This window comes from Meles meles, chromosome X (assembly GCF_922984935.1).
Source record: "Meles meles chromosome X, mMelMel3.1 paternal haplotype, whole genome shotgun sequence".
NCBI classification, from domain to species: domain Eukaryota; kingdom Metazoa; phylum Chordata; class Mammalia; order Carnivora; family Mustelidae; genus Meles; species Meles meles.
Genome location: NC_060087.1, coordinates 66,467,334 through 66,491,194, shown reverse-complemented (window position 1 = coordinate 66,491,194; position 23,861 = coordinate 66,467,334). Strand labels below are relative to the sequence as shown.

The 23,861-nt window shown below is 36.8% G+C and overlaps 1 protein-coding gene across 2 annotated transcripts; it reads right to left on the bottom strand.

Annotated features, from left to right (window-relative positions):
• Positions 1–5,304: 5,304 nt before the first annotated feature.
• Positions 5,305–21,975, bottom strand: LOC123934434 (putative P2Y purinoceptor 10). 2 transcript variants are annotated; one of them, XM_045994527.1, is made up of 2 exons: positions 21,845–21,975; positions 5,305–6,775 (listed from the first exon to the last, which is right to left on the bottom strand). In XM_045994527.1, the coding sequence occupies exons 1-2, from the start codon at positions 21,973–21,975 to the stop codon at positions 5,749–5,751; spliced, it is 1,158 nt and encodes a 385-aa protein (XP_045850483.1). In that variant the 3' UTR covers positions 5,305–5,748. The 2 variants fall into 2 exon arrangements, with proteins under 2 accessions (XP_045850483.1, XP_045850484.1); XM_045994528.1 differs by lacking the exon at positions 21,845–21,975 and adding an exon at positions 20,504–20,566.
• Positions 21,976–23,861: the final 1,886 nt, after the last annotated feature.

Below are 23,861 nucleotides of genomic sequence, written 5' to 3'. Positions count from 1 at the left end.
GGTGTGTATTCCAGTATGCTACCTGCCTGTGCAGTGTCTTGGGGGTTGTAGCCTGCCAAGAATTATCATTCTGATTGTTACAGACCTGTGGGGCCCAGAAACATAAGATTACCTGGTCATCAGAGCCAGGTATGCAAGCTTGGGTTATTCTCTGGTGGCAGCTGCAAAAACCAGGGCATCATACATAAAACCTGGGGCACCAGAAACATATAAACAATCACCTTGAAGATTCTAGCACTCTGAAGCATGACAAAGGAAGAGTATGAAAATGTTGCCACCCTCTTAAGTCTCAAGAAAGGTTTACAGTCAAGCCTTAGATATATGCTTAATTAGAAACCTGATGTTAGCTTATGATAATAAGCTAATTAAACCTCTTTCACAGAAAGAGTAAGGTCTTGGGTCTGTTGTCCTTGCTGTGCCCTCAAGGTAGTAGCTGTTATAGAACATTTCCTCCATTGCATACAGTTCTGTGAGACTAGAGAGTGTAAGCCCTGCTAGCCACTAGAGCCAGGTAACGTCGAGGTGTCCTCTGGCAACAGCCACAAAAATCATGGCACCAGAAAAGGTATAAACTCCTTTATGTAAGATACCAATGAGCTGGAGCAAGGCAGGGGAGTGTAAAGATCACACACAAAGAGTCTTCTTTCTCAGAAAGACTAAGTGTGTATTTCAACCTGACAACCTGTGCAGTACCCTGGTAGTGGTAGTATACCACAAACTGCCTCTCCAATTGTTACAGTCCCATGGGACTTAAAATTGTAATCCCCATGGGTCTCCAGAGTCAGATGATCAAGAGACATCCCTTAGGCAACAGCCACAAAAGTCAGCTCACCAAATGTAAAAACTTGGGCACAAGGTATGTGTGGAAGCTTTCTTCCAGAAGATATTAGTGCTCTGGAGTGTGACAGAGGGAGAATGAAAAAGTTATTTCCACTGGCTGCAGTGAGCTAAAGGAATACAAAGGTAGAAACTGCTGTAAAAAGGGGGAAAAAAGGAAAATGGAAACATAAAAATAAAAAGGAAAGGAAAATAAGGAAAGTAAAAATTAAAAAAAAAGATGGTGCCTGCTAACTCTAGCAGTGAGGAAGAGCAGGAAGATGTTGTCTGCTTGCCTCTGTCCCTAAAGCGTATTAAGAGTATTTCAACAGATACCTGACCCTCACACCAATGTTCTAAAATTTACAAAGCAATCTCTTTCACATAAAGTCTAGGCACTTTTCAAGGAGCTGCTTTGGACTGAGCCCTAAAATGGGTGACTGCAAAGGAGGGTTTTAAGAGCTGTTTCTCAGTTTGCCACAGCTCCACGGGTCTCATGGTGTTGAGGCTTGCTGATCTTCAAAGACAGATGTTTTTGAGGTTTGTCTCTCACATATCAGTCTTAAAAACTGGTGTGCCCAATATGGGGTATAAACACTTTGCTCCTCAAGTTGAAGTTCCAGATTTTTAATCTCCCCCCACCCCCCACCCACCAACTGTGGATCACTGAATCAGGGCAAGAGTTTATGGTGAGATTGCATCTCAGCTTTCCTTACCTACTTTCATGTGGTTTCCCTCTCATTTTCAAATGTAAAGGGGTCACTCTGCTAGTGTTTAGTTTCTAATTTTTGTCTTTGTTTTCCCCTTAGAAAAGTATTCTATATATAGCTCTAGATTTGATATGTCCTTGGGAGGAGGTGAATTCAGGTTCTATCAATGTCATCACTTTGAACTGGAAACAGATCTCTAAATTTTCTGTCTCATTACTTCCTTCTCCCCTGTATATTTCTAGCCAAACTATAGTACTGAGTATTAGTCATCTCCCAGCTTTTTTTCCCCTTTCTAACTTTGGCTCAGTAGGGCTTCCAATAAGAAGAGATTATGCTGAGTGAAATAAGTCAAGCAGAGAGAGTCAAGTATCATATGGTTTCACTTATTTGTGGTGCATAACAAAGAACATGGAGGACATGGGGAGATGGAGAGGAGAGGGAGTTGAGGGAAACTGGAAGGGGAGATGAACCATGAGAGACTATGGACACTGAAAAACAACCTAAGGGTTTTGAAGGGGCAGGGGGTGGGAGGTTGGGGAACCAGGTGGTAGGTAATAGGGAGGGCACATATTGCATGGAGCACTGGGTGTGGTGCAAAAACAATGAATACTGTTACACTGAAAATAAATTTAAAAAAAAAGAAAGAAAAAAAAAGAATGCTTACTCTTCCTCTTTGCGAACAACTTGAAAACATTGCCATCATGTAAGACCCAATTCAGATGGAAATTCTCAGGTCATAGAAATCTATCCCCAGCTCCAGAAGATCAGGAAACCTGCTAATCTATAATAATGGCTACTGGAATTTTGCTATTTCCTTTCCCCATAATAGCCAATTTGAAGTTGAGTTTCTGTAAGCCAGTTGTTCTTTTTCCACTTTATCAATTTCATACATTGAAAATTCTCAAAATATCTTAATTACTCAGGTGTGGTAAATTTTGAACCCTGGGAGATCAATTAACTCTTTCAGAGCCTTAGAGGATAAGAGCATACTTTTACTTGTAATTACATATTGAATTTGTAATGCACCTAAAGCCTTAGTATTTGGTCTAAAGAGTTACAATGACACCTAAAGTACACTACTTAAAAGCAGAATGTAGTTTTAAGTTTGTATTATAAGCACTAGCTTTACTTTTATGGTGGGTTATATTCCTGTAAAATGTGCAAAATAATGTAAGGAAAAACAAATTTACTTACATTAGCAATTTTATAGTAGGGAAGTTAAATTTTCAAATAAGAGTATTATGCTTAACATTTTTTTAAAGATTTTATTTATTCTTTTTGACAGAGATCACATTTAGGGAGAGAGGCAGGCAGAGAGAGAGAGAGAGGAGGAAGCAGGCCCCCTGCCAAGCAGAGAGCCCGATGCGGGGCTCGATCCCAGGACCCTGGGATCATGACCTGAGCTGAAGGCAGAGGCTTCAACCCACTGAGCCACCCAGGCGCCCCTATGCTTAACATTTTTATAGAAATGACCACATGCTACAAAGAATAATTCATATAAGCTATGATAAGTGTTATATCTGTACTCTGCACTAGTATATAAAACCTTGTAAAAGTGAACAGTATAACCAAACATGCATAAACTGCACTTAAGATCATATAGATTGTTGTACAAAGTTATTTCATCTCTCAAAACTTCTTCCTTCTTTTTATTAAAGCTATCAGGTTAAGGAGTCTTTTATCAGTACTGTAAGATTCTGAATGATATCAAAGGGTATCTAAGTTGATTTTGACAAGTATCTTGCAGAGATATGGAGGTAAATATATACAATTATTTTTTGGTGACTTTTCGAAAAGCTGATTCAAGGAGATACATTTTCCTGTCTTATTTGTCTTGCATCTTGTCTCTGTAGGAAGCATACAGATAAGTGTTAAAATTGTTGTTCATTGTAATAACTTAAAGCAATCTCAGCAATTTACTAAGGTGTTACCTCATAAGATCAAATATTGTGATCTTTCTGCCAGCATTGTATAAGACATCCCAGCCTTTAATAAAATTCAAGAACCAACCATACTTCCTTCAATGTTATATTTTTCTCTCTCATTACAATATGAATTCATATGTCAAAAAACCCCAAAGATTCCACTTTAATCGTGGCCAGATGGAAGGTATATATATTAATTGGCCCACTAATATACAAATCCTGTGTTCAAAGCACTATCTCTGGGCAGCAATTTCAAAGTAAGCATGAGTATTTAGAACTGAAATACCTTTTCTCTGTAAACAGCAGGATGTGTAGTTCTAAATAGTTTTCTTTCAAAATTAAATTCTTTGAGTGAGGCATCTAGACAGTCTTCCTGATAATGCTTCCATTAACTCCAAACATATCTGGAAAACTTCTTTAAGCAGTGCTTTCAGATGCAGGTTAATAAAGCACAAGAAAACCAGTTTCATTAATTCATAATTGTAGAATTCTTTTCCTCCCTAGAAACCTTATTCTTCTTTCTTTTAATTTCTATTTTAGTTTTCCCTCCTTCCTTCTCCTCAGCCAGACTGTTCAAATGGATATTCTGAAGAAAACCACTTCCCTTCTCCTTCCTGCATGCAAAGTGTCTACGCTATTTAAATTTCAAGCCTAAGTGTTGAAAGTGATGTATTGGGTTTCATAAATACCAAACTGAAAAGCTGAGGATTGCCTATATTCAAATCCTCTCTAATGGCTCTGAAATAATAGACATGACCCCCAGAAAAATGAAGACAAAGAGATTGCCAGAAGGACACATGTTTTTCTCCCATTCATTTATGATGTGATAATGTTTTCTGTTTCTAATGAAATCTTGTGAGCTCTACTGACAGAACTTTCTTAATAAACACAAATTTGTCAATGTTCAAAAAGAAAGAATTTGGGCAAGCTCCAAAAAAATCTAAATTTCACAGAATGTTCATTTCTCCAATTTTTTTGTGGCCCTCTCCATAGCAACATTAGATATGTCAACTAAGTCAAGAGAAACAACAACAACAAAAATGAACTCTTTGGATTACATCAGAATAAAAGATTTTGCACAGTGAAGGAGACAAACAATAAAACAAAAAAAGCAGCCTACTAAATGGGAGAAAATATTTGCAATGACATATCCAATAAAGGGTTAATATCCAAAATGTATAAGGAACTTCTACATCTGTCAACTCTATAACTTTCTTTCTTTCATCTATTTAGGGGTTCTGTATGACCTACATTAAGCCCTAAAATATATTTGGTAAGACATCATGAACAATGTGGGTCTCCTATATCCCTAATCATTAAACTGTATATTGGGACAGTATTACAAAACAAAACAAAGCAAACAAAAAAAATCTATTTATCATTTGATATTTTGTAGCCAGAAGTTTGATCTGCCATTCCCATAACCCAGACTTTTCACATAATCTTCAGCAAATTGTGTAGAAATGGCCTAATCTGATGCAGCTTAGTTTTGGTCTGTGTCTTCACCATTTAACTCAAGTTTAACATTGACTAAAAGTAACAACACAAATAGAGGGAACAATTTAAGCATATGTGGTGTATACAGAACTAATTTTACCTCACCACTGTTTATCCTCAAGCAAGTTACTTCCCTTTCTGAGGTTCTACTTACTCATTTGTATTGGAAATTTCCACAAGTTTATTAGAAGGGTCAGATGAGATGCTTGCTATATTGTGACAGTACCTAAGAAACTGATAACCCAGAATATAATAGGCATCCAATATATTTTCAGTGAATGAAAAATTTCCATGCCCTTTATTCAGTATTAGGTTTATGGCCCTGAAATTTATACATACACTACTTCAACTGTCACTCTCCCTTACATGTGCATTTATTTCTTAGAAAAACTGAAGAATTTTATTCTCATTCACAATTACAAGTCTTCATATAAAAGAGATTTACAGTTTGGGAAAAGAATCATGTATTTATTGCATCTTATTAACCATATATTTACTAAAGAAATGTTTAAGATAAAATATCTAACTTTCATTGGATTGAAAACATCTGTAAAAATTAGAGCTAGGTCTCTTAAGAAAGTATCTTGAATTTCAAAGAGGAAGCTGGAAAATTCTATCTTCCCTACCTCTCCCACATTTCTTACACACTGTCACCCCCATTACATCCCTGTGACTACAACTATTACACAACAAGACTTCCATTGTTCCTAAATTTCCATTAACAAATTGTCTGGTCATTCTGGCCTTTGGGAAAAGCTAGGAAACATAGTTAAATTCATAATTGAAGAGTTATTTTATGTTTAGCTAACCATTGATGAACCACTCTCTCTGCTCATAAGGCGGGAACGGATCACAGAACTTCCATGGCGAGATAGCTGGTCACGGAACTCTGAGGCCATGAAATAATAGAGAATTGGATCCAAAAGACAACAGAGACTGGCAAGGCACAGACAAAAAGGGTGGAAATAAAGTGTGCTTTGGACAATGGGACAACTACTAATGATGGTTTCCTTCACCATAGTGTAAAAAATAAAGTTAATATGGTAAGGAGTGAAGCAGATGAAAAAGACTGCAGCACACATAAAAACCATCCGCAGTGCTTTCTGCCTCTCACTGATTCCTTGGAAAGCCACTGGTGGCTGTCTCAGGGATATAATAGTTTTCCAAGTACACCATGCGATGATTACCACTGGGACAACAAATCCTGCCAGCTCAGCAACTGTAATCATTCCAACCAAAGCCACTGCATTCATTTTCTTATAACCAAGATCAGCAAAACAGGACTCAGTTTTGTTGCCTAAATAGGTGCTTCTCAGAAGGGGAAATGGCAAGCAGGCAGTTCCCACGATGATCCAGATGGCAGCACTGATGCCCACATCATACCTACGTTTCCAGTTTCTGGCCCTAAAGGGCTTGAGGAGAAAGAAACATCTCTGAAGACTGATGCACGTCAGGAAACAAATGCTTGCATACATGTTGAGATACTTCAGGTAGAAGCACAGCAGACAAAGGGCCTTCTGGAAGGGCCAGTGGTGGCTGATATAATAGTAAATCCGGAGGGGTAAGGACAGTACATGAGCAAGATCAGCCACGGAGAGGTTGATCATGAAAATGATGGCTTTATTTTTTTTGCTGATGAAGCGGCACAGAACCCACAAGGCTGCACTGTTGGCCAGAAGACCAGGGATGAATATGAGGATGTAGGTGCCTGCATAGAGGGAGTTCTGAAATGTCACATTAGTAGCACTGCAGTCATTGCTGGTACTGTTGCTATCCATCTTGAATATTTCAGTATACTCATCAAGGTAAGCAGTGGAGTTATAATTCCTGCTTGATCAAAGAAAAAAAGAGTATAATGACTAACCAGTTCTATAGCCAAATCCAGATTCCTTTTTATACTTGAAGAGGCAGATTATTAGATTTAGAAAAGACCTGTGTTCAAATGAACAGGCAGATGCTTAAAGAATATCTACTACTGATCCAAGGTCACCTAATGAATCAGGAAACCATGGAGTGGTCTTCAAACTGCCCTCCCAAATTGTCTAAGTTGTGTCATATAGGCAAGGATGTCCTGAAATACTTAGTTTCTTTTTCTTACCACAACAAAAAGGGTATGGCACTTCAGTATGTTCCTTTTGCACCCAAATTTTTCCTGCCCCAAACCCTGTTCATTAACAATTGCAATGATAGAAATCCAACCTCGCATTTTACACCCCCTTTCTTCTCTTTTGGGTTCTGACTTCCTACCTTGGTACTACAGAACCTGAAAAATGGCCCTGCATCTTTAGCCTACATTGCTAGTATGCTAACTGAGTTTCAGGACTTGGGAACCCTACCTTCTTAATATTTTATCACAATAGCATAAGTGGTTCTCATGCACATTGTCATTCTCTCTCGGCTTAGGTCTTATTCCAATTTACATGAAAAGGATCACTAATACACAAATTCAGAATCTGAACTAGTAATTCCCTTTAGTGACCTGAAAGGGAAGAGACTAATTTTCTTGCTAAGAATTCTGTACTGGTATGACATCATGGACATGGTAGATTATCCAATGGACACAGTAAACATTGATTAGGGAAACAGTAAAATAGGACACAAAATCATTTTTGGTAAAAATTTAAAGTTTAATACATTTTTTTCATTAAAATAGTCATCATAAGAAGAAAAAAATGTGAATGTCCTTAATCTTATTTTATGCTTTAGTGTGGTTTTTGTTATGTAATAAATATAGGACATGGGGAATATAAAATATCTTTAGGGCTTCTCAAGTTCTGGTCATAGATTTATGCAGGTTGCCTGCAAGTAAAAGAGAGCAACAATTTCATTATTTTAGTTTAACACTTGTAGAATTTTAGACTGGAAAGAACCTTTAAAAGATCATTTAATTCAGCCTTCATATAATACATTGAAGTAAGGCCAAAAGGGAGGTTTATTAAGGCCACAAAGCTACAAAACAGAAGATCTGGGACTTCAAATGGGAGTACAAGGTACCTAATCCTTATAAACACCCTTCCCTTCATTTGTTTTCCTCCCCAAGACAAATTTTTACAAACATAGTTTCTGTTTATATTGCATATTTACTGAATTTAGGGCTAGAAGTGGTATACAGTAGTGAAGTTGTTTCTTAGGTTAAATAACATTTTTGTTGTCTTCATTGTTTCTCTTTTGTTTTATTTTGTTTTAAGTACATTTACAAAACAAAGGAGTGTTTTGATTTTAGATTCTCCTCAAAAGTAACAGAATGACTTCCTATACCACGTTTTAAGTCCTATTCCAGGGAATAGAAATGTGGATTAAAAGCAGAACCCCAAATGATTAGTTCACATATAAAAATGTGAACTATAAAAATAAAAACATTCTGAACTACCATTATTCTAAAGGGAACTTTCACTTTCTCTCCCCTAATATTTCATCCTTTCTACTTGGCTTGTGATACATCCTAAAAAGTCATTCAGTCATCTTGCTTATGTATGTATGACTTTGAATAGAAGGTGAAGTGTTGTCCACAAGTGAAAAGTGTAAATAATTATCATGGTATGACTATCAGCAATGTACCCCAGAATCTGCAATGAAATTTTTCATATGCATTATCCAATTTCATTTTTATAGGCATCATCAGAAGCAGGTACTATTATTATTACTCTTGTATTGCAGATGAGGTAACTGAGGTTCAGAGAGATGCAGTAAATTTTCTGGGGTAACAAACCTAGAAAATAGTAAAAATGAGATATATTATTATCCCTTATTTTCTCCAAAGTCTATGAGATTTCCACTACACCACTTCTTCTTTCCACTTAGGAAGGACTACTTAATAGAATGAGGCTCATGACATCTGGGGGCACATTATAGAAGAACATTTCCAATCCCACAGTAGGAGCTTATAATCTTATAACACTAGAATTACTCTAGGTAGGTTATTATAATATAACTAAATACCTGTCCCCACGAATATCATCCATCGCTCTTCAACACCCACTTCATTATTGACATTTTTCTATTATCTATTATCCATGCAAAAACTGTGAGAAACCAAGGAAAGATTCATCAAGTGCATTACAATTCCAAGACCTGAGAACATCTCACACCCACCCAAATTATACTTCCACTTTTGTACTGTACAGACATGGGTATTTGTTCCTGCTTCACTGGTGTAGAAAGTTTCACTTACTAAAGAGAGATGTTCCATCCACACCCATGTGTTAAATAACAGAAACCAATTAAGCCAGAAAAGCAAACTAGAGATCAAGTTCAGACCTTTTGTGTGGGTGAGGGAGTGGGGAGGTTATGCCTCTGCAATTCACAGTTTATTGTGAGCTTAGAGATTTGCATGGTCCACTTTCCAAAATCTCTTCTCCAGACTGAAGGAAGATAAGATGGTTTTGCCAAATCTTGTGCCAAATTTTGTGACAATTAAATGTAAAATTCTCATGGTAGGGTGAAGCTCAGGGAATTTGGTTTGGGTAGGGCAGAAATATAAACTCTCATGGAGCCCTGGGTGTTATACACAAACAATCATGGGACACTACATCAAAAACTAATGATGTACTGTATGGTGATTAACACAACATAACAAAAAAAATATAAGCTCTCTCAGGAAATATTTAGCTTGCTGTGGAAAATCCGTGACATTTCTGAAATTTAAGAAAGGAGAACAACCTAAGACGCCACTAATAGAAAAATACTGAATAGAAGGGCTAACTTTGGAGTACATTCCTTCTCTGTCTTTGCTTCTGCCACTGTCTGTTTCTCTCTCTGTTGTTGACTATTTCTAGTTGGCTTGTGCCACCTACGTTGCCAATTTTTCTCCCCTTCGACCTAGATATATCTTTGGTTCCTGTCTCAAAAAATGTGTAAGATTGGTGACTCACTCCCTTCTCAGTAAGTGTCATGACTCTCCTCCCAGACACTCAAGCTGAAAAGTGGGGATTTAGCTCATCCCTATCACTACATTTCCTCCATATCCAGTCAGAAACCAGGTGGTTCTCCCTTTGAAATATCTCTCCAATCCAAATATATTTCTACTGTTAGCATCCTAACATAGGCCACTGTCACCTTTCTTCTTGACTACTGAAACAGATTGATTTACCGTACTCCCCACACTCCAGTCATAACCCCTGTAGTCCATTCCCCATACTATGTCTAACACTAACATTAATTTTCACTATCATTTATTGAGGGCTACCATTTATTTACAGGCTAAGCACTCTTCATGTATTATCTCATTAATCCTCATAGTGGTGCTATGATTATCTCCATATCACTGGTGAGGAAACTGAGACCAAAAAAAAATTAAATAAGTTGCAGCAAAGTCACAAAACTTGCTTTGTGTAGAGGTAGTATGTTAGAATTGGAATCTATGCTTGTTTCCATACTTTCTTACTTTTGTTGTGGCACTTATTAACTCTTTCTAACACTTTCTGTACTGTAGCCCAAATAAACTTTCTTTGAAATATGTCATTCTCCTCCCTAAAATTCTTTGCTGGCTCGCTATTATATGAAGGCCAAACTTTTCACCATGTCTCCTGTGTTCTTCAACATCACTTCATTTCATTCCATTTTCTTCCTCATTCTCTATGTTTCAACTACACTGAGATGTTTTCAGTTTCTAGACCAAGCCACTATTTTTTCCTGGCAAAGGCCCCTGCACATTTTTTCTGTCTGGAGTTATGTCCCTCCAGGTCTTCACATGTCTGGTTCCTTTTAATCTCAGTTTGCAGGTCAGAAAGACCTTCACTGCCAGTACTATCTAGGTAAACCTGCACATCATTATATACTCTCATGCTCTGTCCCTTCCTTCATAGCATCAACATTTGTAATTTAAATGTTTGTTTACTTGTCTAGTCACTTTTTCACCCATTGTGCCATTAGATTCATTAGTGTCAAAACAAGATATGTTATGTTAATCACCATATAGCTAGGACAGCCTGCTACTTAAGAAGCACTCATGGAGAATTTGCATGATGGATTGAACTGTAGACAGTAGTTTAAAATCCCTGTTTGGAAGTGTTAAACAAAAATGCAGACTTGGAGGTGTTAACTAATACATTGCTTCTGCTTGCTATTTCCCTATGATATTGTCTCCTTATCTGTGTTATTATCATCAGTACTCCTTACACCTACCCTTTTCAACTTAGAGAATTCATACCTGTAGAAGCTTGAGAAAAATGCAAAATAATTAATTTGGAAATAACAAGTGGTCAGACATATCCTATGAGTAGAAACCAGCACCATTCAAAGTCTCAGAGTATCATTAAGACTATTATCTGGACTTCATGAAGAAGCTAGTCCTTGTTGTCTACTTCTAAGAACACTCAACCCTTTATTTTTCTTGGCTGCGATTCTGCAGAGGGTAAAACTGCTTCATCTCATCAGCAAATAACTTCTTACTTGCCCGTGCATAGGAACTGAAAGGAGAGTGAAAATGTTCCATCTCTAGTCACCAAAGCTCTCCACACATTAAAAGTAAGCATAAAGGAAAAGATAACTCTATTTAGGTTTTTATTTCCCATGGCTTTTTGAGGACTCTGGCTGCCTTAATTAACATATATTTAATACATGCAATCTTATAAACTCTGTGCTAGACCCTGTAGCAAATACAGAACTATCTGCCATAATCTCTGTCCCCGAGAAGCTTCTGGTCTGGTGGGGGAAATATTTTTAAAATCTACAACATCATAATCAGTGCATGACAAGAACCATGTTAAATGGCATAAGTGATAAGAAATCCTCATATTATCATAGCATCATCCCTCTACGTTAAGTGAGACAATACCAGTAACAACCCCACCATAGTGTTTAACTGACAAAGAGATGCATTCATGAACAATTAAATACCTTGTTCAAGGTCACCTAGGAAGAACAGGATTGAAATAAGACCAGAAGTCAGAATTGTGGGCCTCTTAATGCTCTTTTTGCAATGTCATCCTACTTCTATTGAATTCTGAAATATAGAGCACCTCAATCCAGAAGAGATGGCACTTGTTCCAAGGCATCTGCATTTTCTTATTGGTCCCTGTAGGGACAGGATTGGAAAAAAAATAGAAATGGTGTCTGAGGAAGAGATAAAGTTAACTTACTTTGCCTGAAGTATACACTATTGAATTTAAATCCTAATAACCCTTTAAAGTTTTGGTCAAGTTTCATCTTTTCAAGAAAACCTGCACTGAGTATTACCATGACATTATAATGTCATTCATCTGGGATTCAGTGGATTATGATTTCATACAGCAAATTAAAATTATGCCACATGTATCCAGTATGTCGATTGCTAAGAATGTTGGAGTATTACCATGACATTATAATGTCATTCATCTGGGATTCAGTGGATTATGATTTCATACAGCAAATTAAAATTATGCTACACGTATCCAGTATGTCGATTGCTAAGAATGTTGGAGTGAGGTGGGAAATTTCATAGGAGGATAATGCATGATTGTTGTCCTCAAAATGTTTATAGTTTTTTAAGAGGGATAGACATAAGAAAAATTACCCATAACAGATTTTTAAAACCTGCTATGAAAGAGATAATGAAGTTTCTATGGGAGTAGAAATGAATACTGCACAAAAGAGGAGGATTGGAAGTTCAACTTAAAGGTAAATCCATTTTCAACAAGCAGTTTGGGTGGGCAGGATACAAAAGAAGAAAGAGTAGAAGAATGACAGCAATGAATAGACAGCATTCAAATATCCTGAGGTTAATAAATGACCTATAGAAAGCAATAGTAGGTGTTCTAGTACAGCTGGAAAACAGAGTGAGATGCTGGGGAAGATGGAATGAGAAGTAAGAATGGGAGAAGGTAGCAAAAGGAAAAAGAAACTCAAAAAGTAGATGCAGCCCAGTCATGGAGGGTTTTAGGGGGAATCATTGAAGGACTCCAGGAAGATACATCATATTACCATGATGATGTTTTAAAACAATCACTCTGGCAGAAGTGTAGAAGATGGATTGGAAAGATGGGACATAAGAGACAGGAAGTCCATATCAGCTGGGAGTTTGTAGAGTGACTAACAGTTTCGTTTGCCTAAGACTGGGGGTTTCCTGAGACATAGAATTTTCAGTGCTAAAACTATGAAAATCCAAGGAAACAGCACAGTTGGTTACCCTACTGGTGCAACAGTTGAGGTAACAACAACAACAACAAATTTGGCAAGGCAGGAATAATGGAATTTCAAGTAAAAATCATGTTTGCAATTAGCCCGTTTGGAGCACCATCTGACTGAGGAGTGAAAGACACATTCAGTTATAGAATGTGTGAAAATTTATAAAAAGATATCACAGTTTTGCACTTTTTCAAAGCCCTTTCAGATTACCCTTAATACAGGATTTTTCAAATTTGTACTCTTTGCCAGACCTCATTGATTCTTGACTATCTAACATTATAATTAAGTTTCACCATACTAGCTTGCATCATACACTCCCAGAGACTTCGAGTATATAAATCTCTCCAATTCTGATGGTCCAACCCAGCACCCACCCTTATCCTACTTCCTCCCTTACTCAGCCTATAGTAAATGGTTAAACCAAGTACTCTCACACATGAAACCTCAACTTCCTTGTTCATCATTTTTCTGCTGTACCAGACTAGCAATGCCTTAATCCCAGATCAAGTCCACAATTCATTTTCTTTCTTACTATCCAAATTGCTGAATGATCCTATTAAAAAAAAACTAGGCTTTATTTGGAATGACAACACTAGAAATTTATGATCTCTAGCCCAAGATTTTTTTTTTTTGCTCCATTATGTTTTTCCATTTTCATGGTGGCCATTCAGCACCTTTATAACTCACTGAAGCTTTTTCTCGCCTACTCTGCCATCCCCCACCTTTCTTGGCAGAGAGTGTTTTTTAAGTTTTTATTTAAATTCTAGCTAGTTAACATAAAATATAATATTACTTTCAGGTGTACAATATAGTAATTCATCACTTCCGTATAACACACAGTGCTCATCACACAAAGTGCACTCCTTAATCCCCGTCGTCTACTTTAATCATCTCCCCACCCATCTCCATTCTAGTAACCATCACTTTGTTTTTTATAGTTAAGAGTCTGTTTCTTGATTTGTCTCTCTTTTGTTGCCTCTGCTCATTTGTTTCCTTTCTTAAATTCAACATATGAGTGAAATCATATTGTGTTTGTCTTTCTCTAATTTATTTTGTTTAGCATTATACTCTCTAGCTCCATCCATGTCATTGTTAATGGCAAGATTTCATTCTTTTTTATAGCTGACCAATATCCCATTGTGTGTGTGTGTGTGTGTGTGTGTGTGTGTGTGTGTATCACATCTTTATCCATCCATGAGTTGATGGATGTTTGCACTGTTTCCATAATTTGGCTATGGTAGGTAATGCTGCTGTAAATATCTGGATGCATGTATCCCTTTGAATGAGTATTTTTGTATTCTTTGGGTAAATTCCTAGTAATGCAATTGCTGGGTCATATGGTAGTTCAATTTATAACTTTTTGAGACACCTCCATACTGTTATCCAGAGCGGCTGCCCCAGTTTGCATTCCCACCAACTAACTCTTCAGCAGAAAGTCTTAACTTCTCAAATCACAGAGAAAATTTAGGTTATTGGGTGAGAAGCAACTCAATTTCATCTACTGTCTCCCCCCAACACAAATAATCTTAAGTATAGCTACATCTTTCTTACTTCCCAACACAACTGCCTTTCCTGTTGCTCAGATGAATTCCCATGCTCTTAATTCATTTTATATCTCTCAGGATCCTCTTTTATTATTTGTTCCCTTTTCTCTAGATCATCATGCTCTTCTCCTTTCTCAGTTGGATCTTTTTCATCAAGTCTCACCAAACTCCAAAATAATTCTTCTCTTGTGCATTCATCTTATTCTATGTCTTTGCACTTTCTTCTGTTGTTTCTTTTTATTTTTTATTAATTTTTATTCCAATATAGTTAACATACAGTGTTATATTAGTTTCTGGTGTACAATATAGTGAATCAATGATTCTATACATTACTCAAAATACTTGTTTACACTGAATGCTTCCTTTTCTTCACTCTCTATTCTTTATGCACTTCAAGGTGGTTTATATACCCTTACAACCTCACTGAAACTGCTTAGCAAAAGTGACAAGTGTCCATCATGTTACTAAATCATGCAGGGCTTCTTAGCCGCCCTGGACACAGTCTGACCACTTCCATCTTTTTGCAAAGTTCTTTTCCTTTGGCTTTCAAACAAAAATTTCTTAATTCACCTCTTAGCTATTTGTCCATTTATACTGAGTTTCTCTCATGGTTTCTTTTATTTTTTCACATCCTTTAAATATTTGTTTTCCCTGGGTCTGCATCTTCTCTTCTTATTCATCATCTTCATGCTGAGTAACATCACCTACATTAATGGATTATTCCCTGACCTTTTACTTATCTGCCACTATCTATCAGACTTCTTAGAATAATCTTAGACTCCTACTCTCTCATTCAATTAACCATGTTTTCTCTCCCTCCCTCACTGTCACACTCTCACTTCCCTCTCTGAGTTATTGAGACACTCACTAACTGATCCATTTCCATTGAAGACTCCCCCGTTAAAATCTATTATCTACTCTGCTGTCAAAATGATGTATTAAAAATGCAAGTTGGGGCTACCATGTCACTATAGGAATTCCTTTAGCAATACACTCACTGCATTATATCAAATGTTTCCATTTTTATCCATATTTCTAACTAAACTATGAGCACTTTGAAGGCAAAAACCACATCTCACTCATTTTTAAATCACTAGAATCCAACAGAATGACTGGCACATAGTCATTCACTAAATATCTTTAACTGAAAAAAATACTCTGCTTTATGACAACTCATATTGTTTAACTATATATGGATCTCTCTACATTGGATTGTGAGGTCAGAGGTCATACTCTAAATTTCTTTATTTCTTTCTCTCTAATTCTAGAACAAGGCTAAACATACAACACTCTTAAAAGAATTAATTTTAACTGGCCCATGTAGGGATTAATTACAAGGACTTAATTTCATTGTTGTACACTCAACTCAGCTAACCATACTGATAATAATGTCCAGGCAAAATTATAACCTGTGAAAATACCACATCCTCAGCATATATTTCAGCCCTTTGCTCTGCATATGTGAGCCACCTAGCTAGAGATAAGAGCAGAATGTCATGTGCCTCTAACACCACCCTTATAGAAGTAAATGCCTCTTCGTCATTCCAGTCCAGGTTACCTATTGCTTACACCAAAGGCCAGGACTATGATAGGAGATGGTTCTTCTTTTGCAAGAGGGACCTGATGACAGAAGCCAACCCCAAAAGGGAAGGTTCTTCCTAGATCCTATCACAGAAGCCCATATTTTACTCTTTCTCAGGGTTCCCTCTCAACTTTCATCTTTTTCTTGCCTTGGGAAACCCTATTATGACTATCATATAGTCGTAATATCATATAGTTTTATATGGACTTATAGCCTACACCATAACAATGTAGTCTCTCTGACAGAGGACTTAGACTTTTATATTCCTCACTTTGCTTAGCAGAAGGTTAGGCATGTGGTAAGTGTTCAGTTCATATACATTAATTTGTAAAAACAAGAATATGGAGAATAAGAACATATTGGTTGAACTTTAGGCAGCTTTACTTCTAATATCTCTACTATGAGCTACTCTCACAATCAACAGTCATAGTTTCCTCTGCTACTGAATATATGGTCAAGGCAAGGAAAATAAGGCCAGAGTCTAATAAATCTGGATGCCTAAGAATTCCAAAGCATGCTACCCTAGAATTTTATTTAAAATCCCGCAGGAACCCCAAAATCTTAAGGAATATGGTCATTAATCTTTAACTTTATGGAAATAACTAATTTTTTTCACAGAAAATGAAAGTATGCCATGTATTTAAATATAACTCATTGGAGCTGATTCCAAAAACTTGGGAGGTTCCAATAACATCTAACCCAAGGTAGCTTTGCTTCCCAATGCCTAAATGCTGTGATTTTACAAAAGTACAACAAATGTGAAATTATATTATCATGTCATTGGAATTTGTACCAGACTTCTAAGTTTCAGTGAAGTGTTAAGTCCAAGAAGTTTCCACATGCATCCTGTCAGTCACTGTCCAAGTGTTATTCATATATTACCTTTAGTCTTTATAAGAGCTCTGAGAAAATTACTATTATACTCTTTTTACAGATCAGAAAATGGAGGCTCAGCAGGATTAACTTTCTTTCTCAAAGTCAGCTATTATGATTTCCATTGTAATAAGGTCATTTATGAGCAGAGAACGCTAAAACTCTTCTGATACAAACAACTTTTTGCACAAACAAAAATTTATTTTAAAGTGGCATTTCTATGGATAAGAGTGTTGTTCATCAAGGATGAAGCTATTCTCAGTTCTAGTTCTAGCAATTTTATATCTTTGCCTATATGGCAAATGACTGCCCACCAAATGTCAGGGTAGGATTGCATCAAAACCAAGGATCTTCAGACAATTTTGCCTATGAACCCATACCTTAACAGATCTGTGAATAGAGTACTGGGACAATTTCTTTATAACAGTAGTGAGCTCGATATTTGCCATAGGTTGGAGAAGACTTAAAAGCAGTAGGATATATTGAAAAGAGTACTGGATTTGGAGCTAAGACATTTAGATTCTAGTAACTATTAGATTGTTCTTTATGTTGTTCTGCTAAGCCTCTTCCCCTGTGTGGTTTTCATTTGCCTCATTATTAAAATAAGACAGTTTGAACTGGATGATTTTTAACTCCTTTCCAGGCCTAACGTGCTATGATTTTATGGGCATAGCCCTTTCAAACACTGCCTCTAAATAATGCTACCAGCACTGACACTGTCATCATTAATGCAGCAACCACCATCTCAACCCATCTACTGATTTATACTTCACAAACAATTATTACACATATAATTACTGTTAATCTTTAGTAAAGATTATGAATAATCAGGCCATAGAATATCATCCCTCTCTCACAGATCAGAAAACTGAGGCTCAAAGTGTAACCTTATTTACCCAAAGACATAAGGTTAGCAAATAGCAGAGTGAGGAGAGTGAAACCTAAGCTACTGGTATCAAGGTGATTGCTTTTTTCCTATACAACTCTACAAATCTTCACTCTCTCAGTCCTCCCCTTCTTTACATCCCTCAGCATTAAGTCATTAATAACATGAAGTGAACATGTTTACCAAATTTGCTTCTCTTATTTTCTTTTATAATAGGGCTAGTATGTGGTGTTGTCATCTTTGGAGGACAGGGGAAAATCAATAGGGAAAGATTTCTGAGGAGTGCCCTCCCACTCTCCACGGGACAACTTTTACAAGCCATTTGGAAACATAACTTGATTTGTTTTACTTGAACTTTTTTTTCTTTAAGCCATGAAATTCTCACATGTATTACCTAAGCCAGTCTGGCCATGACCATGGTGTCCTTCATTCAATTACTCACAATCACAGCCAAAAAAAGAACAACTGGAATTTGGAACTCTTATTTCCTGAATTGATTAGAATCAACCCTAAATCACCTACTTGATATCAAAAACACTAAGATTTGGATATATTCTCTAAGTCTAGACATTTTTTCTATAAATTAGAGGAAATGAAAATTATTTTTCTCCCAAAAATGAATTAAGGCAATTAGACTATTCACAAACAAAATGTTAAATGTTTGAATTTAATTTCTATGCATGCATCTTTATTAGATTTTTAATCATTTAGGAAAGAGGCCTAATTAGATATTATTTTTGCAGTTGGGGCAGTATTTTGGAGGTGGAAAGAATCAGGTTCTTTAGGCAGGACTGGGGTCATATCTTAACTCATTTATCAGCTGACTAGCCTGAAGCAACATTTTCATATCTCTGGGCTTCAGTTTCCTCATTTATAAAAGTAAGATCATAGTCCTTGCAACATAGATTGCTGTAAAGATTAAATGAAAAATGTAGAAGAAATGACCTATTTTCATGTCTGGTACACAGTGACATTAAATAAATGTTAGCTCATTTCCCCTTTACTTGTACAGAAAGTAATCTCCATAGGTTTTTGGTTGGATCCTGTATTTTTCTGGGTTTAGAACATCCCCCAAAATGTATAGTTGTGAGAGATGGCTAAAATAATAATTCTTAAAGTGGAAGCCTGGAAGGCATGTGTTATTTGAAAAAAGAATATTCTTTATTACAGTAAATATATTTGGGAATCAAAATCATTGTTCCTATAATACCAACTATTGAAAGTACAGATCTAGGGCGCCTGGGTGGCTCAGTGGTTTAAGCCACTGCCTTCGGCTCAGGTCATGATCTCAGGGTCCTGGGATCGAGTCCCACATCAGGCTCTCTGCTCGGCAGGGAGCCTGCTTCCTCCTCTCTCTCTGCCTGCCTCTCTGCCTGCTTGTGATCTTTCTCTGTCAAATAAATAAATAAAATCTTTAAAAATAAAAAAAGAAAGTACAGATCTATAAAGTCTTTGTAGTTGTTTAACACATAGTGCTCAGAAAATGTCAATGTAATGGGTAAGTTTTTCAAGGAGTCCAGGGTCTGGTTATAAGGGAACAAAGTCCACAATAACCTTGTAGTGACATTTTTAGGTTTCTCAAAGGGAACTCTGGTTTTAAAAGATTGAGAAATAGTGATTGGGTGACAATGTCATTGTGGAAATCAGATTTCAGAGCTATTTCCCTTGTTTGTTGTTTGTGTTTTTCATTTAAAAAAAAGGGAAATTACTTACCAAAAAAAAAAAAAAAAACTTGTCTGTGATCTAAAAGTTGAGTTATCATGATAACATTATTCTGAAAGAAATATAATGGCCTCGACAAAGTTTACTGTGTACCACTTATGATCTAGATTGTATTTCCAGAAAGTCCCCTCTGGTTATATTTTCATGTTATGGCCCTATTACTTACTGCTTAATGATACATAACTCTTCTCAGGTCTTAGGAGCCTGGAGTCAAGTCATTGTATTGTTACGAAGAAAAGTAAAGACTATCTATTCTAACTCTCCCACTTATTACAGTTGAAAATATGGAGATCTACAAAAATAAAACAACTTACCAAAGGCTATACAGTGAACCACTAGCAAAACTTAAACTAGGACAAAAACTTTTTGATTCTGTGTTTATTGATCCATGTACTTTATTACTCTGCTTGCAATACATACAAACCAATACTAGGTGGAAAACTTCCTTGCAAAAGGAATCTGGATGTAAGCAGACTTCTTGACCAAAAGTTTTATAATAAGTCACAGACTCTCTACCAGTCATTGCCCTGACTATTGGAACTCTTAGAATGGTTTCACAACAGACAGCTCTTTGCTTGTACTGTGGCTGAAGGTTAGAAACTGCCCTATTAGGATATCAGTTGACTTACCTTAATCACAACTGGCCATGAAAAGCCACCCAAAATCTCCCATAAGTAGGCTTACTCATTTTTTAACCTTATGCTCCACCACTGCCAGGGTTTGAGCAATCTGTACAACATGAACTCAATGACTTTTCCTGATTAAGTTTCAATAGGAACTGATTTTAACTAAAAAGGACCTATGTTCAACCTTTGTATGCAAATACAATTACCTGAATGCATTACCTGATTTTTGGTACAGCTCAGTCATTTCCCACCTCAGTGTATCAACGTACCACCTACTTCCGCTGTGAATAATTTCACTGTGTTACAACCAATAAGTGATAAACTGCTTAATTAATAGAAATGGCAGTGAAATCCTGCATCCATTCAAGCAATCAAAATAAAAATTTCCCCACTGGCAGGATCTTTGGGAGTGTGATTACTCCCCACCAAAATTACAACAAAGCTTATTGTTTTATTCAGAATCATCTTGGTACCAATAGGCACGGCACAGTCCACCTTTAAGGATTCCCTAACAGTAGTTTCCTTTTGACTCAGTCATCCTGACTCATAACCAGAGAGGTTGCTAGTACTCAGAGTAATAAGAAAAATAATCACTTGGGGCGCCTGGGTGGCTCAGTGGATTAAGCCGCTGCCTTCGGCTCGGGTCATGATCTCGGGGTCCTGGGATCGAGCCCCGCATCGGGCTCTCTGCTCCGCGGGGAGCCGGCTTCCTCCTCTCTCTCTGCCTCTCTCTCTGCCTGCCTCTCTGCCGACTTGTGATCTCTCTCTCTGTCAAATAAATAAATAAGATCTTTAAAAAAAAAAGAAAAATAATCACTTGAAAGATAGGTACCTCTCTAGGGCTTTGCTAACAAGTAGGGCTAAACTTGGGTCAACAAAGCAACTTATAAAGGATCAAGAAACACCTCTGAACACACTCTTAAATCACTTGTCTTTACTTTCACATTTGTCTGAAATCAAGTGTCTTTACTTCATTGACTCTCAATTTTCCCATCTGTATTGTGCTGGATTTTAATCTCTAAGAGCTCTTTCAACCCCAAAATCTGTGATCAGATTCCTTTTACCCTGAAAGAACTTACTATTTCTGTATATGTAAAAACTAAACTTACCAAGCCAAGAAGCTTATACACAAATTTTTCCTTCATTATGAAACTAAATAAATTATAGAGAGCAAAAATTCAAATACTCTTTTTCTGGCTGAATATGCCAAGTTGTCCCAATAAATCTCACAAAACTGTATTTGTTTATTATTAACATTTTTTGCTATCTTCCCTGATTGATGGAGAAACAAAGAGCCCTCATCAAAAAGTGAGCTGCATGGCATACTCTCTGCTCTTTGAGTAATGGCAGTGACTAATGGCATTAACTGACTTCATTGTACTCTAGTTAGACTCAAGGGCAATCACCACTGATCCTGCAGTAAGAAGTCTGAAAAGAGAAACCAGGGACCATTTTAAATTTGGTTAATGGTCTCATATCTTCCTCCATCCTGGATCTTCATGCCCCCATCAATCTTCCCACATGGAACAATCAATTCCCAGATACTGGGCTATAACTTACCCTGGAGCCTTGTCAGGATTAGCACTCTTGTTTCTTTGCAGGGAGCTGAGGGTGAAAGAGCTTAACTCCGGGTGGCACAGATCCTGCTGATAACTGAAAAATTTGTTGTTGAAAGAGGAAGTTGAGTTCATTTGGTGTCTCACCACAGAAACCTTATTTGCACAAACCAAAGGTAAGTCCCTTGAGCAGATGACAGTACTCAAGTTTTATTTCATTTTTATTTCATTTGCACAGAGAAATTCAAAGGGTATGGAGCCCAAGTTTGTGCAAAATCATATAACTGTTACTAGCCTTCTTCACTGTTCTTCACCTTATCTCCTTCCACCAAAACATCCCTGTCTATCTGGCACACTAGAATCTCTATGGAAAGATAGGAATTTGAGGCAAAATATGAAGAGAGTTTACTTTAGAACAAGAAAGTTGCAACTTCTTCAAGCCTGAGGTCATAATGTGAGGAAACCTCAAAAATCTAAGAATTAACAGCAGTAAAACCACCTTTGCTACATTCTTCCCTCCACATGGAGGATCTTCTCTCAACCTCTAATCCCAAAGGTCATAATTTAATGTATAGGTTAGTTATTTTTGTTGATGGTTTATCCCCTATGTATACTGCAAACTGATTGAGGGCAAAGATCATTTTTTTAAGATTTTATTTATTTATTTGACAGATGGAGATCAAAAGTAGGCAGAGAGAGAGGAGGAAGCAGGCTCCCTGCTGAGCAGAGAGCCCAATGTGGGGCTCAATCTCAGGACCCCAAGATCATGACCTGAGCTGAAGGCAGAGACTTTAACCCACTGAGCCACCCAGGTGCCGTGCAAAGATCATTTTGACTCATCTCTGTATTCCCAATTAGTCTAGCACAAAGACCTTTTGTGTTTGTTGAATGAATAAGTGAAGAATGAATGAAAAAAAAAAACTAAATGCATGAATAAATAAATAAATAAATATTGTTGATTACAGAGTCTTTCTCAGTGTACTAAGATTGTGGTCTTCATGTATAATGCTTATGGGGCTTTATAAGTATGCAAATAAAGAAAAAATATACACCTGTGGATTATAATGTTCCAAGTCTGAAAGTAGTTATGAAAAAAACAAGGCCTGCAAAGCATGCAAACGTCTGTGGGCATGTAAGGGAACCACATTCAAAACCTAGAGCCAAGAGTTGCAGAAAGCCTTCTGGGTAATAACCATAGCAAAGAGAAAACAAGAAAGTACAGTGGCTTAAGTTGAAAAGTAACACTTTAATTTATAAATTAAAATAAATTTTTAAAAGTGGATGACAACATTTTTGTAGGGGTCAAACTAGATCTGCAGCAAACTCTCCCTATAAAACCAGAACCACTCAAGAACTAGATGAAACCATGACTAACACTCAGAGATTTCTAATAAAAATTTCAAGGTTATTAAAAGTTAGAAAAGATACACTTTCAGCACTAGAAACTAAGAATTTGAACTGCTTTATGAAAATACCATGACTTGTGAGGACTGTCAAAAGGAAAGGATACCCATCCTGGCTGAGTTATATCAAATGAAATATGCTTGACCTTGCAATTCCCTTCTTAATTCTGACTTCATATATTTACCCAACTTGAATCTGTTGTTAATTTAGTTTTCTGACTTCTCCTACTAAAAGAATACACGAACAGTCCAACACACATTTCAGTCTACTTGGCAGTTCTGTTCCTCAGTATAAATTATTAAATTGGCTTTCTCATAAAAAATCCATTCTTTGTGAATTTGAACCCACAGTGTGAGCCAGTTTTCCTAAAGTCTGATTATTTTCTGGACAAAAAAAGTTCCAGACTTTTTGAGCTTTAAAGCCAAACCCTGAGACAGTAGGAGAAAAAGATCCCTTTCCTGATAATTAGCTATTGTCACCTCCTGCCTTCATTTCACAGAAAAAAACAGCATTGCTAAGAAAACCGGCCAGCTTACCTCATTTCTCTTTTGCATGCAAGTATCTCTCTTTTCATTGGTCCTAAAAAGGGAACAAAAAGTTGCTCAGAAGTCAGTGAC

Excerpts from the sequence above, each read along its gene's own strand:
- LOC123934434 (XM_045994527.1), bottom strand. The coding sequence starts at position 21,975 with ATGAACTCAACTTCCTCTTTCAACAACAAATTTTTCAGTTATCAGCAG. Across the intron at positions 6,776-21,844 it reads AATCCTGACAAGGCTCCAGG|GAATTATAACTCCACTGCTT; the intron begins GTAAGTTATAGC and ends TTGATCAAGCAG.